This window comes from Cygnus olor, chromosome 6, assembly GCF_009769625.2.
Source record: "Cygnus olor isolate bCygOlo1 chromosome 6, bCygOlo1.pri.v2, whole genome shotgun sequence".
Taxonomy (NCBI): Eukaryota; Metazoa; Chordata; class Aves; order Anseriformes; family Anatidae; genus Cygnus; species Cygnus olor.
Window position 1 is genome coordinate 13,965,617 of NC_049174.1, and position 18,016 is coordinate 13,983,632.

The following is an 18,016-nucleotide window of genomic DNA, read 5'->3' on the forward strand; positions in this document are numbered from 1 at the left end:
GAAAGTCTTTTTATTTTTTGCAAGGAAGGAAAGGTAGTTATTCTTCTCACCTAGAGAACTCCACTATCCCTAGAGAGCAGGAAGAAGAGAAAGTTGGTTTATCCTGGCAGATGAATATTCAGGGAGGAGGGGGAAGATATATCTTCTTGAGAAAAAAAAAAAAAACAAACAAACAACAAAAAAAAAAAACTGCAGAGACTCTAGCACATCGTAGCACAGAATCCCCAACAGTCCAATGGTCAGAGCACAGATATATAAATCCACCCCCACAAAAAAAACAGAACATTTTAAGTTACATTCAAACTGTGATTTGGAACCTTTCAAAAATCAGAGCATTCCGATTTTATACTGAATCTGAGTAACAACCAGTCTCCAAACATGGCTTGCCACTTGAATACTATCTGAAGACTGAATAAAATACGACTTAGAGAAGATATTACAGGGCTGAGAGATCGCGAAACCCACACCTTTCCACTGCCCTCCAACATTTAACATTTAAGAAACATACTTCAGCAAGAACAAGTATGCAAAACCAGAACAGGCAAAGATCTTTGGAGACATGCGTTTAGACAGAGGTCCACACAGATTGCAGTACTAAGAACTACAACAAAAAAGCTCCTTGAAGTCTCAGCTAAAACTGAAGTGCACTGTATGCCAGGCTTTGAATTAAAGACAGCCTGTCAGAATGTAAATAAGAAATGTAAACAGATATTCAGTTATAAACTAATATCTTTCAGCTCATCGAGCCCTTTAGACTAACTTGCTTCAACAAGCTAAAAAGACAAAAGCCTCACTCCTAAAAAAGCTGACACGACAGCTCCAAAACAAAACATCTCTAAGTAAAACCACAATATTTTAAGCACATACTTTAACTTTTGTATCCCAAGTTCTCCATGTCAAGTATTAGCTAAAATACTCCAAATGCTATTATTATGCCAATATGCAAATTGCTACACCTCTACAGGCAGCTGACCAATAATTAATTAGCATTGGGTCTGGCTTTTTGTTTCTTTGAAGGAAATACCAGAGGGTGAAAGGACACCAATCATTTCTTAAAATCCAGCTTAAAGTGAGCACGTAACACTTGAAAGCTACTTGTTCAAGGTACCAGCCACTTTTCACACAGAAATAAAATAAAATAAACTATTAAGAAAAAAAGAAAGACATGCGTACAGATCTATTGTATTTTAAAAGTAAAGTTCAGGTTAAGTGAGTGAAAAACAATGTTGATATTTAGCCAACTAAAACTGAAGATACCTTAAATTCAAACCATTCAATACAGCTACTGATCACAAGAACTCAGGGCTGGCTGTAAATTCACACAGCTGAGCTGGTTGCTAACTCTACACTGAGGTATACCAGATCCTAAACAAAAAAACTGATAAAAGGGCTCAGCAGCTACAAAAAGAGCAGCCACCACTTCAGTCCTGCATCTAGATACTATCTAAGATAAATTTATTTACAACTGTTTGGCTTTACTTTGGTGAAGTGATTAATGTATTTGCAGCTGACACAGGACTGCTTATCAGGGGCGGCTGGAGTTTCAAATGTGTGATCGAGTAATAGCAGACTCCAAACTCCCATACCACAGAATACAAATGCTGGTAAGACAATGCAGATCAGGTATGATTAAATCCCCTAACTCCTTATAATGTAAACTGAGCTTTAGACAAAGCTCAAGCAAGGAAAAAACAGCAGTAAATTACAGAAGTATATCCATACTTCCACAAGAGAAGCCAGTATATATATTGGAGGGGGGGGGGGCTTTTTTCTTCCAAGGATACAAAAGTATTTCACCGATTTCTCAGAAAGCAGTAGGGTGGCACTGCAGCAGCACAGACCTACTTGCTGCACAAAACAGACACTGGGGAGCATGGCCTAGGGCCTGACTGACCTTCCTGCTCCAAAATACAGCCATTAGGGACAATGTGCTAGAAAGCTGCTGAGACAGCCGTGGTAGCTTTAAAAACCAGAAGCATTAGAAGTATTTGAAGATGCAAGCTGAGTCCCTTTGAGACAGAAGTTCATCTGTTCATTACACAAAAAAGATAAAAGAAGGGGGGGGGGAGGTGAAGTAGCAGATGAACTTAGAATTGCTTGTGCAGAAATAAAGGATTCTCAGCCATACAGGTGTTGGAGCAAGATCTGTACTAAATGAAGCTGTTACATGCCAGTTTGTTGTCATTTGAAATGCTAAATTAACCAGCCTCCCTTCTCCCTTTACTTCTCAGTAGCAAAAATGACTGACTGAAGAATGTTCTCAAGGCATAAAGGACCAGCAAACACTGCCAAATTCTGTAAAGATTAGTCAGCTTTACTGGTTCTGGCTAGCCTTTGAAAAAAAAGCGTGCAGTAATTTCAAAAAGTAATAAAAATATCTAACAGCATAACATTACACAGAGGGAATTATTACATAATCTCTCATACATTTTTGTTATGTTACTAATTCATGGGTTTTAGGTTTTGGTTTTTGAGATGCAGAAAAGACACCCTGTGAATAGACCAAACAACCTCTATCCGAAAGGGTACTGGCGGAGCTGAGTGATGGAACCAGATGAAACCCAAACAAAGACAACTCTCTCATTCTCGAGATCAACTTCCATCTTCACCTGACTGAAATACAGAATATCCCAGAATTAACACATCATCAAAATCTTAAGCCATAAAGGAAGCGGATATTGGCTAGATAGAAGACAACAAAGAACAGAATGAGGTTATTCATTCTTTCATAGAAACCCAATACTGCTTGTGTACAGAAGCGTTATTCCCTTCCCTTATCCTGAAGTGCAAAAAGACATTCTTTCTCCCACTCCTCCAAATACCTTCAGGAAAACAGAACCACAAAGGAGTTGGGATGGAACATCTTTAGAGATTTACAAGGAAAGAGAAGAAGGAAGGCCTCTTCAGCAGTGGTGAAAAGACTTTCAGCTCAAACGTGAAGAACGACACATATCATAGTTACTGTTCTGTGGCACCTTTCTCCACCCTTCTGACCAGGATGGTCGTTCCTGAGCTGGGGTGGGGAGTGAGCACACAGAAACCTTCCTTACAGTTTTAGTCCAGCCAGTACAACCCCGTGAAGAGAAACTTCAAATGACAACAGCCAGTAAGCAAACTTGATTAAATGCTGTATTTGCACATACATCACAACTGTGTTGAGCTGCCACCAGTACAACCTTCTATTTTATTTGCAGTTTGATGCCATCCATCACTCCTATAGAGGAGTCCAATGTACTTTAGTCGGCTACCTTGCTCATTCTTCCAGGGCTCAACTGTATCCACATACTGTGGCTCCACACATTATAGAGAATATCTGCAGAAGTAACATTTCTCTATACGTTTTAACAAAAACCTCTTGGAAAAGTCTACAACAAACAGGACATGAGGCATTTTTTCACAAAAGCTGACCAAGTTATAGGAATGCTTTATCACAATGCATCATCAATAGTACTTCCAAGTGCAATGTTACCTTCTCATTAACAAATGATTATATCACATTTTCCCAGCTCACATACACAAGCACTGGTAGAGAGCCCACACCTGAAGAGTTCAGCTGCTGCATTCACTGTTAAGCATGAAGGCTTTTCAGCAAAGTCATTGGACCTACTTCCACTAGGCAGCAGTTTTATCGCTACACACTAGTGTCTGAAAAAGAAAGCCAGCACGTGCAATGAAGCAGTTGATTCTTGCTACCAGGTAAGGAAAGTCATTGTCAGTTAATAGGAAAACAAACAAACAAAAAAAAAAACAACACAGTAACATCAGCATTTGCTGGTACACCAGTCACTTAAGGTAAATGATTTGGCCTTCTATAGAACATGGAACAGCTTTGGCTGCATTATTAGAGGTATTTCTTACACTATGCATATCCTTAACAGAGTTAGGCTCCAAAACATAAAAGCAATACTAGAAATCTGAAAATTCATTAATTTTTAGCAAGATTACAGCATTATTTAACAATCTATTAAATTGTAGTCTGCATCTTTGAGCATTAACTCACCGTTGTCTAAAACTGTATACAAAGTGCTTCACATTCATAGCTTAATAACAAAATCTAGCTTTTATTCTTCTTCACAATTTAAACAAGTTCCTTTCCTCATGCTTCCTAGAACTCATTTTTCCCCCAGATTGCAGATTTTTTACTAAACAGTATAAAACTTGCAGTGTGCAAGATGTTTCAGAATTGAAGCAACATTTAAAGAATGCTAATAATCCACTACAACCTATTTCTAAACAATTACTGTATACAATGTGTTATGTGGAGCTGAGACCTGCACTCTCGAGTCAGCTATGAACACTAACATCCTGGATTTTGCTATACCACCAAGTTGGGTTTTATTGCTCTAAAATCCCCATTGATAAGCCAAACAGTTAATCTGTACACACACAATGCATAAAAGGGAACATTTCAAACCAGAAAAATGGACGACATTTATAATCACCACAGCATTCACATTTGAATGACAGCTAAACATAAAGACACATCAAGCATTCAGCCATCTGGAAAGAAGCTGGTATTTTTTCATATTGTCTATTCTCAAACCTTTAAGACAAGAGTCAGAGGTTGACCAAGACTTCCATTTAGCGAGATGGTCTTTTCATATCTACAGCCATTAATAAACCACATTATGAACAATAAGCCAGACCTCTCCACTTCCTTTGAATTCAAAAGATGGCTCTGTCATACCAAGATAAACAATGTGTGTATGCTGCCAGATGTATATTACAGATGAAACATCTGAAGTTACCAAAACAGACCTACCTAGTTGTCCTAGTCTCTTTGAATATTGCTTATTTAATAAAGCAAATACAGCAATGAATATACATTGTTCTTCCAGGCAAGAAATAATAGGTTGGCAACACAGGAAACTGCAAAATCCATACTATATAAAACATACATTTAAAAATAATCAAAGTGGGTATTCAGTCTATATTCAGAGCTAAATGGTAGAGTTAAACGTTGCTGCAGCAAAAACAACAAAAACTACAAAATATCAGAGACCTGGGATGAGGAGATTAAGATGACGTAGTCCAACGTCAGCAATACATCTTTCAATGCTACATGAAAGGTGTAATAGTAAAAGGCAACCTGCAAGTACAAAAGCAAATCACCTACGCCTTTCAGTTTTTGACTTGCTGCAATTACTCCCCCAAAACTGACAAAATTAATTTAGATGGGAGCTGGCCTAAGCCAACATTTTTCCAGACTCAAGGATTAAGGGGTCAACACTGGTATACTCCCATCTGATCTACCTTACATCAAGTACAAGTACATGAAAAGGGTAACAGTTTAAAGCAATTTTGTCCTCTTGACAGTTTTGGGAAAAAAAAATAGTGGATTTAAAAAAAAAAGTAATTATGAGGGGAAAAAAACTCAGAAGCAATATACTTAAAATGCACAGGCCATGAGTGTTTTTTTCAAGCATTTCTGAGCTATGTTGAGTATTTTAACAAAATTCAGAATTAATTTTTGCTTATTTGGAAAGCCAGTGGAGTGCTTTTTATGAGAGTTTTTCAAGTAAAGTTAGTATCTCCCACCAGTCAGCAGCTGAATGAGAGCCATTCAAATAACTGTTCCTGAAAAAATTAATACAGAAGACTTCTTCGGGTTTTCAAGTGCTAATCTTACCTAACACAGAAGAGCTATCATTGATCACTGACAGGATAGACCTCAATGCTAGAATCACCTCCCTATTCCTAAAAGCAGATCTCTTCCTTTTCACTGCCATCTAAACAAACCCTGCCTTACAAATACTACTACAAACACGCTGGTCCTTCTCCATGCACAATGGCAAAATGTCAATGAACTTTCTGCTTTTCTTGCCCAACACAACCATTTCAGGTTTCCAACTCCTTAGGGAGTTTTCATTTTGTATATTATAATGCCAGGAACTCCTAAAACAGTTGTTCAGAATACATTCAGTACAAGCAGCAGAGGAAAATTAATTGTGACTTGGCAGCGGTTGGGTTTTTCACATGAGCATAATTCTGTGGGAGCTGAGCATGTTAACTCCCTTCAGTCCTTTAAAAAAATCTCAGCAAGTCTTTCTACCCCACGCAAGACCCGGGTAAATTTAATTCAAACAAGCAGTCTCCTTCCCAATCTCTTGATTTTGGAGCAGTTAAAGAGCAGGTTGAGGTACCAGAAGCAGAAGAGGACAGCCAAGTTTCCAACATCAGTAAAAAAAAAAAAACACCATCATATTTGTTAAAAAGGTAAATGCTAGAAACAGACTGACTAAACAAACATAGTACCCTACTTCTGGAAAACATGCTGATAACGTAATTTGATGTCAGCATACTGCTGTAACCTGTCCTACAGGATGGGAAGGTAACAGGTTGGATCCAGAGGAGGATACAAAGACAACTTCTGTAGAAAATCTCAGCAGAGCAAGTAACCTAAAGAACATACAATTGAAGTCAATCAGTCAAAGCAAAGCACGACATGTTTCTGGCAGATTAAAACAAACCAGGTATTTCCTCAAGTTTAGAAAAATAGCTTGTAAAAGTAATCCAATAGATTGTTGACAACCCCTCACAGTACTTACTCATTTTATTAGGAAGAAAAATTATATGTTAGCAAAAATCATTATTAGAGCCAATAATTTTTTAACTCAACACAAGCGGTTTGGAGTTAAACTGCATTTTCATAAAGAGTTCACATTTGATTGATGCAATAATGTATTTGTCTCTTTTTCCTGCAGGCTTAAACAATTACTGACATTTTCTCCAATGCAAGCCCTCTGGAGACTACTGAGCTAAAAAAACCTACTGCATCACTTCTGGGTTCCATACAGGCTTTCATCTGGACTAACTCACAGTTCAAGACAAAGGAGGATAACTGATAAGAAAGAACTTCATTAAAGTAACTTAAGCAGCGAATGCAAGACAGGAAGGTTATTTTAAAACCAGAAGCTTAAAAAAACGTACATGAGATTCAGTATGTTCATCCAAGTTACTACAGATATAATATGACAGAGGCTAGAAAATCAACAAAGGAAGTTACCCGCTCGTCTCACTAACTACTTTAACACATTTTTTCCAAAAAACAAAATCCCCATGTTTCTCAATTAAATCTGAAATTACTGTTTTCACCCCAGCCCTCAAAACTGATGTCATTACCTTAGCTTTCATCCTCCTCTGGACAGTGGTTGCAACAAGGCTTTTAAATAAAGACCATATCCCTTTTCATTTTTCTCTCTCCCAACTCCCCTATCTTACTGTCCCGCCTCAGATAATTGTGATTTCATCCTGGACAGCAACCAAGAAACAGTTTTCATTACATAGCTGCATAGGCCTTCCTACCCATAAAAAAAACAAAGTGCAACCAAGCTTAAACTGCTGTAAAACTGCAACCTCACCTTAATCAGATCTGTAGAACCCCCAACTTACTTCTACTTTTAAAACTAAATGCAGTCATAAATAGCATTGTTTATTGCTTCCTCTACTTCAGCACTACTATACTCCTGTTCTCTCTTCATGGTGTTTAGCATCTAGAAGAAAGACAACAAGAAACCCGAGATGAGAGAATCTTCCATCAAAATCCTTATTGAACAAGATAATAATTTAAAAAAAATTACAGAGAATGTTAAAGCTAGTAGAGAGAGAATTTAAATAGCTGCTCAGCCAGGAATCCACAGGAAAGATTCTGCAGCCGACCTTCAGGCAGGAATTGCAGGGTTAGACAGCATACGCTAATCTGACAAAATATGGCTGAGGAAGCTTCTTATCCAGAGTTCCAGGTCACACACTGCCTTCCTTACTCCTAGAACCCACCACTTCCTAAAGGTCCGCATCCAAAGCGGTCAACAGCCAACACTCCCACTAACAGCAAAATCTTCAAGTTGGCAGTCTGGTCCTACTTTTGGCTTGTGCTCAGAAACAAAAAAAAAAGATAGGCAGCAGAGAACATCAGTGCAAAGCTTTATAACACACAAAGCATTATCGAGCCAATTCATCACTAAATTAGTAGTATCATGGGGGATTATTAAAAAATAACATAGTTTAGGCAAAGGTCACAGCACACAAAGCATGCCACTACAAACTGCATTCAACAGAAAATGCCTGAACTACAGGAACTGACATGAATAGTGTTCCTATGTCCAGTAGCAGTTAGATCCCTAGAACACAGAAGAATCATACCCCAAAGTACCTGCATGAAACTCTGTCCTAATCACTATTAACTACAGCATCCATCATTTCAAGACTAAAAAAAGGGAAGGAAAAAAGCTAGGAAAGACTAGGAAAACTTCTGATTTGAGGTGAAAGAGAAATAAGGTGCTACACAGATTTATAAAGATGCATTTATATTAGGTCTGCCTGCCCCACAGGGGCACCAGCCAAGCAAGGGAACAGCTGCATAGCAGCCCAGGCATCTTTTCAACCGGTCACCTTCTGGAGCAGCTGAAGATCATCTCTTTGCTCACTGGAAGGACAGAACCTCGTTAATGGTAAGTTTCAGGGAACTGCAAAAACACTTCTTAATCACCACTGCTACCTTTCACAGGTAAGCAGAAAGCATAAATCCATACCCAAATTAAAAGAAATAAACCTCAACTGTAGAACAGTCTACAGGTGGGTGGTCAAGATCCATTCCATAGTTCAGACACTGGACAATTCCAACCCGTACAGGATTAATTAATTCATCAGGATGCATGACAGGATAATGGACATCAGAAAAAATGGTTTAGTCCTCTTCAACGGTCCAAAGAGAGACATGCTGGATTCTAATTCCTTTGGAGCTGGAACTGTTCTTAGTTGACCGGTATACTGACGTCCTTAAAAGAAACAGGACGTGATCATATAACAAAATCTTCTCTCTTCACAGAGAATGTGAGACTTGGATATTCAGGTTTGATAATAAAGATCAGCTCAGATGTTGACACACTGAAGAGAATGAAATAACATTTTCTGTAACAACCTGAAGGTCTTACAAGGATTTAAAAAAGAGGGATGAAGAGAGAAGCTGTTCAGCTTCTGGACAGAAAGCCACACAGTTTTCCAAGAACTAAAGTCTTGAAGCTTGTCTGGATGCATCAAATTCTGTTTTAGACTAAATGTTCTATTTAGCTCTGTCGAGTGAGAAATTACTGCAGTTGTATAAAGGAAAATATTTGGGCGATTTTTTAGCATGCACCCTCCAGTTACTAGTGTTTTGTTGGGAATCTGGAAAACATTCCATCAGATAAGCTGTACTGCAAAACCATTTGGCTCACCGGAGTCTCACCTTTAAAGGCAATCCCTAGCCAGAAAAAAAAAAAAAGTCCAAACAGCCAGCTGTCAGCCTCTACCTGTCAGACTGAACTCCGTGCGCCTACAGCCATCCATCTTCCTCTCTGTGTACCACTCAGATAAACACGATCCTTATTAGAGGCTGTAGTTTTCTTTTCCATAGATAGAGCAATCAAAGAAAAGCCTTGCCACAGCGAGGCCTCCTACTTCAGTACCTGCTGCCAATGCACACCCACGAAACCAGAGAAGAGCGTGGCTGAACCTCCCAACTCCGAAGCACCCCCAAGAGCAAGTCGAAGCACGGGAGGAGTGCTATGGCACCTGCCACAACAAAGCAAAGACATGACTCTGAATGGATATACCGGTGGCACAAAAATTACAGGTTCACACTAGATAGTGACACAAATTTGGATGACATTAAAACATTACAATGGTTCGTTTAATGGAGGTATCTATAGCACAACCAGTAGGCATAAGAAAAATAATTTACAGAAACAAGTCTTACATATTTCTTCTTTAAAGTAAGGGTAACGATCCAAAGAAGTCCTATCCAGTGCAATCAGTAATTTCATATAATAGGAAGTTTGCTGTACATGGAAGTTTTTGAAGCAATGCTGCACAAGAAATAAATTACTGATGATACATCTCACATAACTACCTCGACACCACGTGAGGAGAACAAGTAACACTTTTATTAGGAGAGATGCTAGGTAACATACTGTGGTCTTCTTTCCGTAAGGTCTTGTATCAAGCCCATTTTCTAAAACTTTTACATGACGCAGCTTGCTCAGTTTACCAATGTATTCAGGGCACTGTCTGGTCAGTGGCATCTAGAAGTCTGTTTCTATCAAGAGATCATTCACAGGAACCCATCACAGCTGTTAGCCAGCTCCCCAGCATCAAATGGGTGTATCTTTATGCATAAGCAAAACCCAGGAGTGAAATACAAAAATACAAAGCAGGATCTGTTTTCAACAATACTAATCGCTCGAGCCCATTAGCATCATCCCATTTGTTAAGGAAGGAACACAGGCATCCTAATAGGGAGCTGGAGGGAGTTTTCAATAACGAAGCAATAGGTCTTCATGCCTAGGAACGCTGCAGTTATGACATGAGTGTCATTAGGAAAGCCTAAAGAATGTCATGCTCAGTGGGGGAGGAAATCGCTGCTTCAGCAGCGGGACGCGAGACTGCACAGTGTGGTGCAACTCAAGCGACCTCACACTGAACAGCTGAGGAGGAAAGCACAGTCACATAACATGAAGCAACAGATAAAAACTGTATCTATTACAAACGATAGCTTTTTTTTTTTTTTTTTTTATAAAGAAAACACCAACAGAACACAACCCCCTGTTTTCAAATACTTTGAAAAAACTAAAGCAGCATTTTATGCAGCAAGCAAAAGCATCTCTCAGTTCCATCCTACGCCAGAAGGGAATTTTTTGAACATTAAACTGTCATACTGCATGCTGCTTCCCGAGCAGGAAATAAATAGATGAAAAACATCATTTGGGTTTTGAACTTCTTCACAATTGTACAAGAGCACATACAGTTTGTGTTCACGTGGGCAGAGTAACAGGAATCAGCCACTACTGAGAACTTTGTACTGCTCTTCGACGGCTTCCTTACGTGACTGTTTGCACAGCCAGTTATTAGAAAGTCTTCGCTGTCTCAAATGAGAACAACTGAAGAGTACTCAGAACTTGATAAATATGTTCCAGGAAACAAATGAAAACCCTGTACTATCACACACATTGATGCCTGACCTGCAATGTTTCCAGGATCAGCTGTTCTCAGTTTGCCTACCGAATTTCCACCAGCTTTATCCAGCTCTACCCTTAAACTGAGTTTTTCCCCTGAAGCCCATTAACATCAGGTAACAATGTTCAGCCAAAAGCACAAGTTGCTGGCAGTACTCTGCCTCTAAAAAGAGAGAGAGATACAACAATTAATTTTTCAAGTTACATAAGTACATAAAGTCCTGTAAGACATTTTGTGTAAGTCTGACTTCCAGTCCAACAACAGTTTTTGTTTGGATTATAAACACCGGTTCAAAAGAGAAAGGAGACTGGAAACCTACCAAAAACTCATTACATCAACACTAGTAGCTATGAAGCAGTACAGAAGCAGACTTCGTAGCATTTTATGCAGGAGTGATAGAAAAGGTAGGCACTTTTAACTCTCCATTTTTCAGGATCACTGAATGAATTCAACTCGCTTCGGACCAAACAGAAAGCCACTGTCAGCAGCTTGTACACAGTTCCGCCTCCCAGCACGTATGTAACACGCACATGTAAAACACATACTCACAATTCATGTGTGCAAGGTACTCAACAATAAACCCTCAACTTGCTTCTCACAGCATCAAGTATTTATACAGCTTGAAGGACAAACACGCTTCTTAACAGAGCTCCACTGACAACTGATCATAACTACACACATTGAAGAACTGAACTACTAAACTCACGATTTCTCAACTTGTAAATCTGCAGGACAAAGAGAAATTAACAGTCTAGGAAAACACTCACTTTACAAACAACTTTAAAATCAAATTCTAGGTAAAGAGCATCTCTGTTCCTGTGAAGCCACCCCTTCAGAAATGCTCACACAAATACCCACTGTGAAACTTCTTACTTGAACTATGCCTTAATTAGAAGGCTTTGTACAACCACCACATTGACTGCACAGCCCACGAGCATGCTGATTTGAGGAAACCAGTACCCTTGGCTTCACCTGGTCCCCTGGAACTACTTTAACAACTCGACCTAATTTGGTGTGCCAAAAGAAAAAAAAAAAAAAAAAAAAGAAAAAAAAAAGAAATAGAGAAAAACCACAATCATGCTAGGACAATGAAATCACCAAGAGACAAAAAGCCAAGGAGAAAAAATTGTCAAAAGTGTATCTCCTTCATGATTAAAGAGAGTTACAAGTTAACAATAGAACTCATACAAAATTTCTTTAAGAAACTCACATTTTCCGCCACTTTCAAGCTATTTCCAGTATCAATGAAGTATCACCACTATGGTTAAGCCAGTAACAATTTGTTTTATATAAACACTTTTTGAAATACTTTGTCTCTTTCCCTTTTCTTTGCCTACTTATGTGGCCTCTCTTCCTGTTAGGTGAGTCAGTTGCCCATGAATTCATGCAACTTATATTCTGCCTCTTTAGCATGTTATCATAGTGGACAAACCTGAAGGGTGAATGCAGAAGTGATAACAAACTGTTCACTGACATGCATCAGTTTCCAAGACAATTTAAAAATTTGCTACCATACTGTAGCTTATATAGAAATACTTTGGCAAACATGGGGATGAATGGTTAAAAACATTCCTTAGTGAAAGTACTTAAACCAGAGCTTACTTTACCCATTGTTTTGGTAAAACAAAGATTATGGATTAACTCCATTCCTATTAGAGCATAAAATAGGAAACTTGCTAAAACGAACTCGGACAGAAAAGAGAGAAAAGAAAAAAAAATAAGGACCAGGTTCATGACAAAAGTGCCACACAAATACAGTTGTATTACTCTCTCTTTAGGAAGGACTAAGTACTCATGATTTGCACAAAACACAAAAGCCTTCCTAACAATGGACTTCTTTCAAAATTTCCCACCTATACTTGGTATCTTCTGAAGAAATCTGTTATGTTCTTACAAACATTTTTTGTAATCATAAAATTTTGAGTCAAACTTGTTTCCCTCTCTCTCCCCCCACCCCTCCCCTGTTTTCAGGGAAACTGCAAGAACATTGACTGCTCCTTCTGCTTGCTGCCTGATTTACAACAGCAGTACATAATTCTACAAAACTATCTATCATGTTGTGGGGCAGACAAAAATAGAAAGAAGGGGAAAAATCTATTTCTTCAGTTGGAATTAGAATCTGATACAGTCATTCTGCAGCATTAGCCCTTTCAATGCCTCTCATCTGGGGAAGGTGGCCAGTACAACCCAACAGCCCGCTGTTCTCTCTCCCATCAGAAATACACCCGACTCGAATCAGCTTGGCCACTACTGTTCCTGCTTCCCCCTCAGTCCGACTGCCAATTCAAGTTACTGTTACCATTGCAGAATCACCTGCTGGCTTTTGTACCTTCTCATCGATGGAAGCACACACTGCAATGCCCATCACAACTGCAGACCAAGTCCAGGTGAGACAGCCCAACTCACATTTGATCACCTGTGTCAGCGTTCCCAACAGGAGGCTGACACATTTTCAGACACTGAAAATGACCCACTCAAGAATTTAACCATGGCTTAATCTGCACATTTTTAGCTGTATGTAAATGGCAAATTGCAGCGTTTATTAACTTTTCACATGTTTCCTTGTACCACCCATTCAACTGGCTTCTAAGAACAGACTTCCAACAGCCACAGCAGTCACGGCAAGCAAGCCTCTGGGTGAGCGCCACACACACAAACACGAGTACATTCACAGGCAGGCGATAACCGCCGCTCCTCCACCCCAGCTCCTCCAGAGGGATAAAAAAACATCTGGACCAGCAAGGTTTGTTGTTGTTGCTGCTGTTAGACATTTCTCCGTGGACTCCAAGTTTCACTGCAGGCTAAAGAAAAGTCCTTGTGAATGTCACTTCCTAGGCTCAGGGCCATCCTCTTTGGGCACTTTCTGTACCGACAGCTGTTAAAGTTCTCTTTTAACATGCCACTGGACCTAGCATCTCCAGCTGAACCAACGGCCTCACTACAAGGCTGGCAGCTCAAGCGCTGTCCCCTGCTCTGGGGAGCGGTGTCTCAGAGGGGAGAAGCACGAGCACAATGCTGCATTTAGCTCGAATGCATTCAGCCTTGGAAGCACTGCGGAGCTGCTGTTAACAGGACCGCACAGACCCAGAAAACACGAGAGCTTAAGCAATCCTTCAGGGCTGACCCAAAATCTCTTTCTCCCTCCCGTCCACATACTCAGGGAAAAAGAGAAGACAAAGGTCTCTTAATTGACTGGAAAACAATCGAGGAGGCACCTTGCTTTGCATCCAAGGGCCGTGCCTCACAGCCCCAGAGCAGCAGACACACAGCATCTCCTGCCGCGCGCAGTACATCCACTCTCATTCAAGCAAAGAATCCTAAATACAGATAACAAGCAAACGCTCCCCAAGGCACCAAAATACCAAGTTACAAGAAACAGTAAAGGACTGGGTTGACAACAAGGAATCAATTCTACTGAATCTACCTGCCAGCAGGAAGCCTTAACACACGCGTTACCAAACAGCAAAAGCAGATCCTGACTCACAAAATTCCATCAAACCTCACTGAAACACAGGTAACTTTCTGAGATGCCAGTCACTTATCTGAAAATTTATTAACAACTCTCACAGAAAAGACGATTAACAAAACATTTGCTTAACCATCCAAGACAATTCACGGAGCACAGGATTCTCTTAGCTGACACTGTCACACGGACAGTGGGTCCCAAGTCCAGGCAGGTGTTTGAACCTGGGATGGTTGGACCAGATGATTGAAGGTCTTTTCCAACCTTAATGAGTCAATGAACCCTCCAGAAAATCAGGTCTGCCCGCTCAGCACTACAACAGTGCTCCTGACAATTCACTGCTAATCTCAGAAACATCCAAAAAATAATAATCCCAGTCTGATTCTTCAGCTGAAGCCACAGCCCTGTATTTTGTTGTTTGAATGACAGCACTTGAGCTTTCATGGCCAATCCTCACCAACGCAGCCCAGCCAAGAAACCAAAACAAATTTGCAGAGAAAACACAGCAGGCTACAATAAGCGACTGCCTGCAGAGTTCTCAGCTATTTACCAAAAGTCTCATGGAAATGCGAGACTTGGCCATTTGTTGCATCAACTTTCCCCTCATTACAAATGTAGGTTTAAAGAGTTGCTAAGTACTGTAAACCACTAAAAATTTTGCTAGTATTATAAGCAAAAGAAACCCAAATATCTTACAATATACATGAATTAATATTCTAATCTCACATCTTCCCCTTTACCAGACACTAGAAATCCATCAAATGACTGTTGTGTAATGGCAAAACTCTGCTTCCAGAAGAACCCTTGAAATACAAAGCTTCTCACAGACGTTTTTGGGATATTTGACAGTGTTGTAACTAAGAAAAAATTCCCAGAGCGTGTATCCTAGCTACCTTTTCATTTTCCATTCTGCAGCTATCAAAGATGTTCCTTGCATCAATTTTCCTGCCTTCCCCAAATACTTAGGCACTTTAACAATAACATTTTCCACTTTGTTTTTCAGAAGTTGTTAACACTTAAAAAAATTACATAAAGCACATTAATGTGCCAACAGCAACAACAGTATTCTGCCACAGGAAGTATTCCAAACATTCTAAATATTTTGAAAAGAAAAACAAATATTCAGTTATCTTTCACATAAACCTGTTTATGCACCCACACCACACAACAGATTTTAGTTGTTGATTATCTTGAAATAATCCCATTCCCTATGGCAGTCTATGTTTTTGTAAAAAAAAAAAAAAAAAAAAAAAAAGTTAATTTTAGAACAAGCTAGAAAAAAAAATGGCAAGACACCCAATCCCTCCATGTTAGATTGGACAGAAACTCTCTACAAGGTAATAAAATAATTGTTTGTGACTTCTGTATGATCTATTTATCCAACCCCAAATTTTCTCCTCTGGAAAGAGCACCAACTCCAAATACATCTGACAAGATGAAATTCATCTACTTATCTTTTTGGCTAATTCCACTGCAGACCACATAGACTGAAAAGCAATTAATCAAAGCCCTGAAAGAAAACTGTAAATTTCCAGTGAAGAAGAAGGAGGTAGGGTCCACAAGTCATCAAACTTTAAGTGACTTGAATGTAAACCTGTTCTGCATTTTTCAGGTCCTCAGGTTGCTTCTGCCCCCCTTGCCTCTTTACCAGCCCTCGTGCAAGCTGTGAACCACCATTACCCAGTGTGACCAGCCATTTCTGAACAAACTGGCCTGCACCCAGTACTGGGTCCACCTGTGATGCAGGGTAGGGAACTGAGGACTTCCATCAGGATAAAGCCTAGAAGTTTCATTTGGAAAGACAAGAAATACAAGGTCAGAAACGTGAACCCTGCCCTCTCTCTCACTTTGCCACAGAGAAGGCTGGATGTTTCAGACCTCACACCATCTGAACGAAGCATAGGAGATGAATGCTTACAATAAAAATCATTATCTAGAACCATCACCTGAACAGCGAACTGGATACAAAACCCTAAAAAGCATTACAGGACAATTAGTTTCTCATAGCTTCGGTGTTTATCTGAACCTCTCTGAAGCTGTTGGGACTCTTCCCCTATAAGCTGCTCCCTGAGTCTTCTAGAACAGGCAGGGCCTGTCCCAAAACGCAGAGACCCCGTTAGTCCCCTCTGAAGGGTTCTGAAGAAAAAGAGAGGCGGGAAGGAAAGGCGTATGACGTATTTAGACAAAAGCCTTTCAGGCCACCTTCTGGCTGCCATCATGAGACTAACCCCAGGGTCATCACAAGTACGGGCTGAAACCATGTTTTAAGTGCCTGAGTTCCCCTCAACCAAAGCACTCGGTTGTGGCGAGCCCCGTCCTTGAACGGAGATGATTTGGCAATTTTGGGGCTCTGAACCATGCTTCGGCGCAAAAGGTCGCGTTGACTGTTGGCCATAACAGCAGTAAGAAACCTGCAGACACTTTGCCATTATCACACACATGTGATATTCGATAGGGAAGTTTTTCATAATAAACGTATCCGTCAGGCCCTACGTGCGCCAAGGCCGGTTAGGGCAGGACACTCGCTGAGGAGCCCTACCAGGGTGACCACGACCCCGGAGCCGCCTCAGGTGCTGGTGACGGATTTAGCACACCGCTAGCGAGCTTCTCCCAGACCTGCGGGGCAGAACAAGAGTTTGACTTCCAGCTTGGCGCTAGGGCGACCAAACCCTTGGTCAGCGGGGGCAGGAGCCCACCCGGGGCACCAGGCAGACCCCGCACGCTGCGGGCAGCACTTTTATTGTACTCGGACGCCTTCGGAGGAGGGTGCGCAGCCTCGCCAGGCCTCTGCCAGGCCCCCAGCCGGGCCGGGCCGGGCCGGGCCGGGCCGTCCCCAGCCGCTGCCCCCCGCTGCCCCCGCCTCACCTTCTCCTGCGCCCGGCGGTAGCGCTGCAGGGCCTGCTGCGTGAGGTCGCGCACGCGGAGCTGCCCGTCCTTGCAGGGCACCACGATCCCGGTCCGCCCGAAGCACACGGTCACTTTCATCTCAGCGCGCCGCCATGCCCGGCACGGCACCGCACGAACGGCTCCGCACCGCGGCCCGGCCCGCCGCAGGTGCCCGTGCCCGTGCCCGTCCCCGTCCCGGTGCGCGTCCCCGCGGCGGGGGCGTGCCGGCAGGTGCGCGCCGAGCCCCGGGGCCGCGCGCGGGCAGCGCCGGGAGCGAGGCCGCGGCCGCCGGGCTCCTTCCGCCGCGGCGGGACAGGACGCGGCGCCCGCTCCGCCCCGCCCCGCCCCGCCCCGCTCCGCTCCGCGCGGCGGCACGGGCACGGGGAGGCCGCGCCGCGCCGGGCCGGGCCGGGCCGGGCCGGGCCGCGGGGTGGGCCGCGGGCTGCTCGGGGCGGTGGGCACGGCACCGAGCCTGGCAGGGCTCACGGAGCGCCCGGGCAACGCTCTGAGGCACAGCGGCTGGGGCTGGGTGGTTGTGAGGGGACCGGAGCTGGGCTCGGTGAGCCGCGGGGTCCCCTCCTGCCCGCCGTGCTCGGGGGCTGTGGTGCCACGGCCCTTGCGGGTCCCCTCCAGCCCTGCCACGCGGCGCTGAGCCGTGCCACCCCCAGGTCACCT

The 18,016-nt window shown here is 42.1% G+C and overlaps 1 protein-coding gene across 3 annotated transcripts in view; it reads right to left on the bottom strand.

The window, feature by feature from the left end:
- PARD3B (par-3 family cell polarity regulator beta) overlaps nucleotides 1-17,630 on the bottom strand; it is a 401,278-nt gene extending 383,648 nt beyond the window's left edge. The window contains exon 1 of one of the 3 annotated variants that reach the window (XM_040560832.1): nucleotides 17,321-17,630. In XM_040560832.1, the coding sequence (XP_040416766.1) occupies nucleotides 17,321-17,440 (120 nt within the window). In that variant the 5' untranslated portion in view covers nucleotides 17,441-17,630. The remainder of the gene's footprint in view (nucleotides 1-17,320) is intronic. The other 2 variants (XM_040560833.1, XM_040560834.1) reach the window with 2 other exon arrangements.
- Nucleotides 17,631-18,016: the final 386 nt, after the last annotated feature.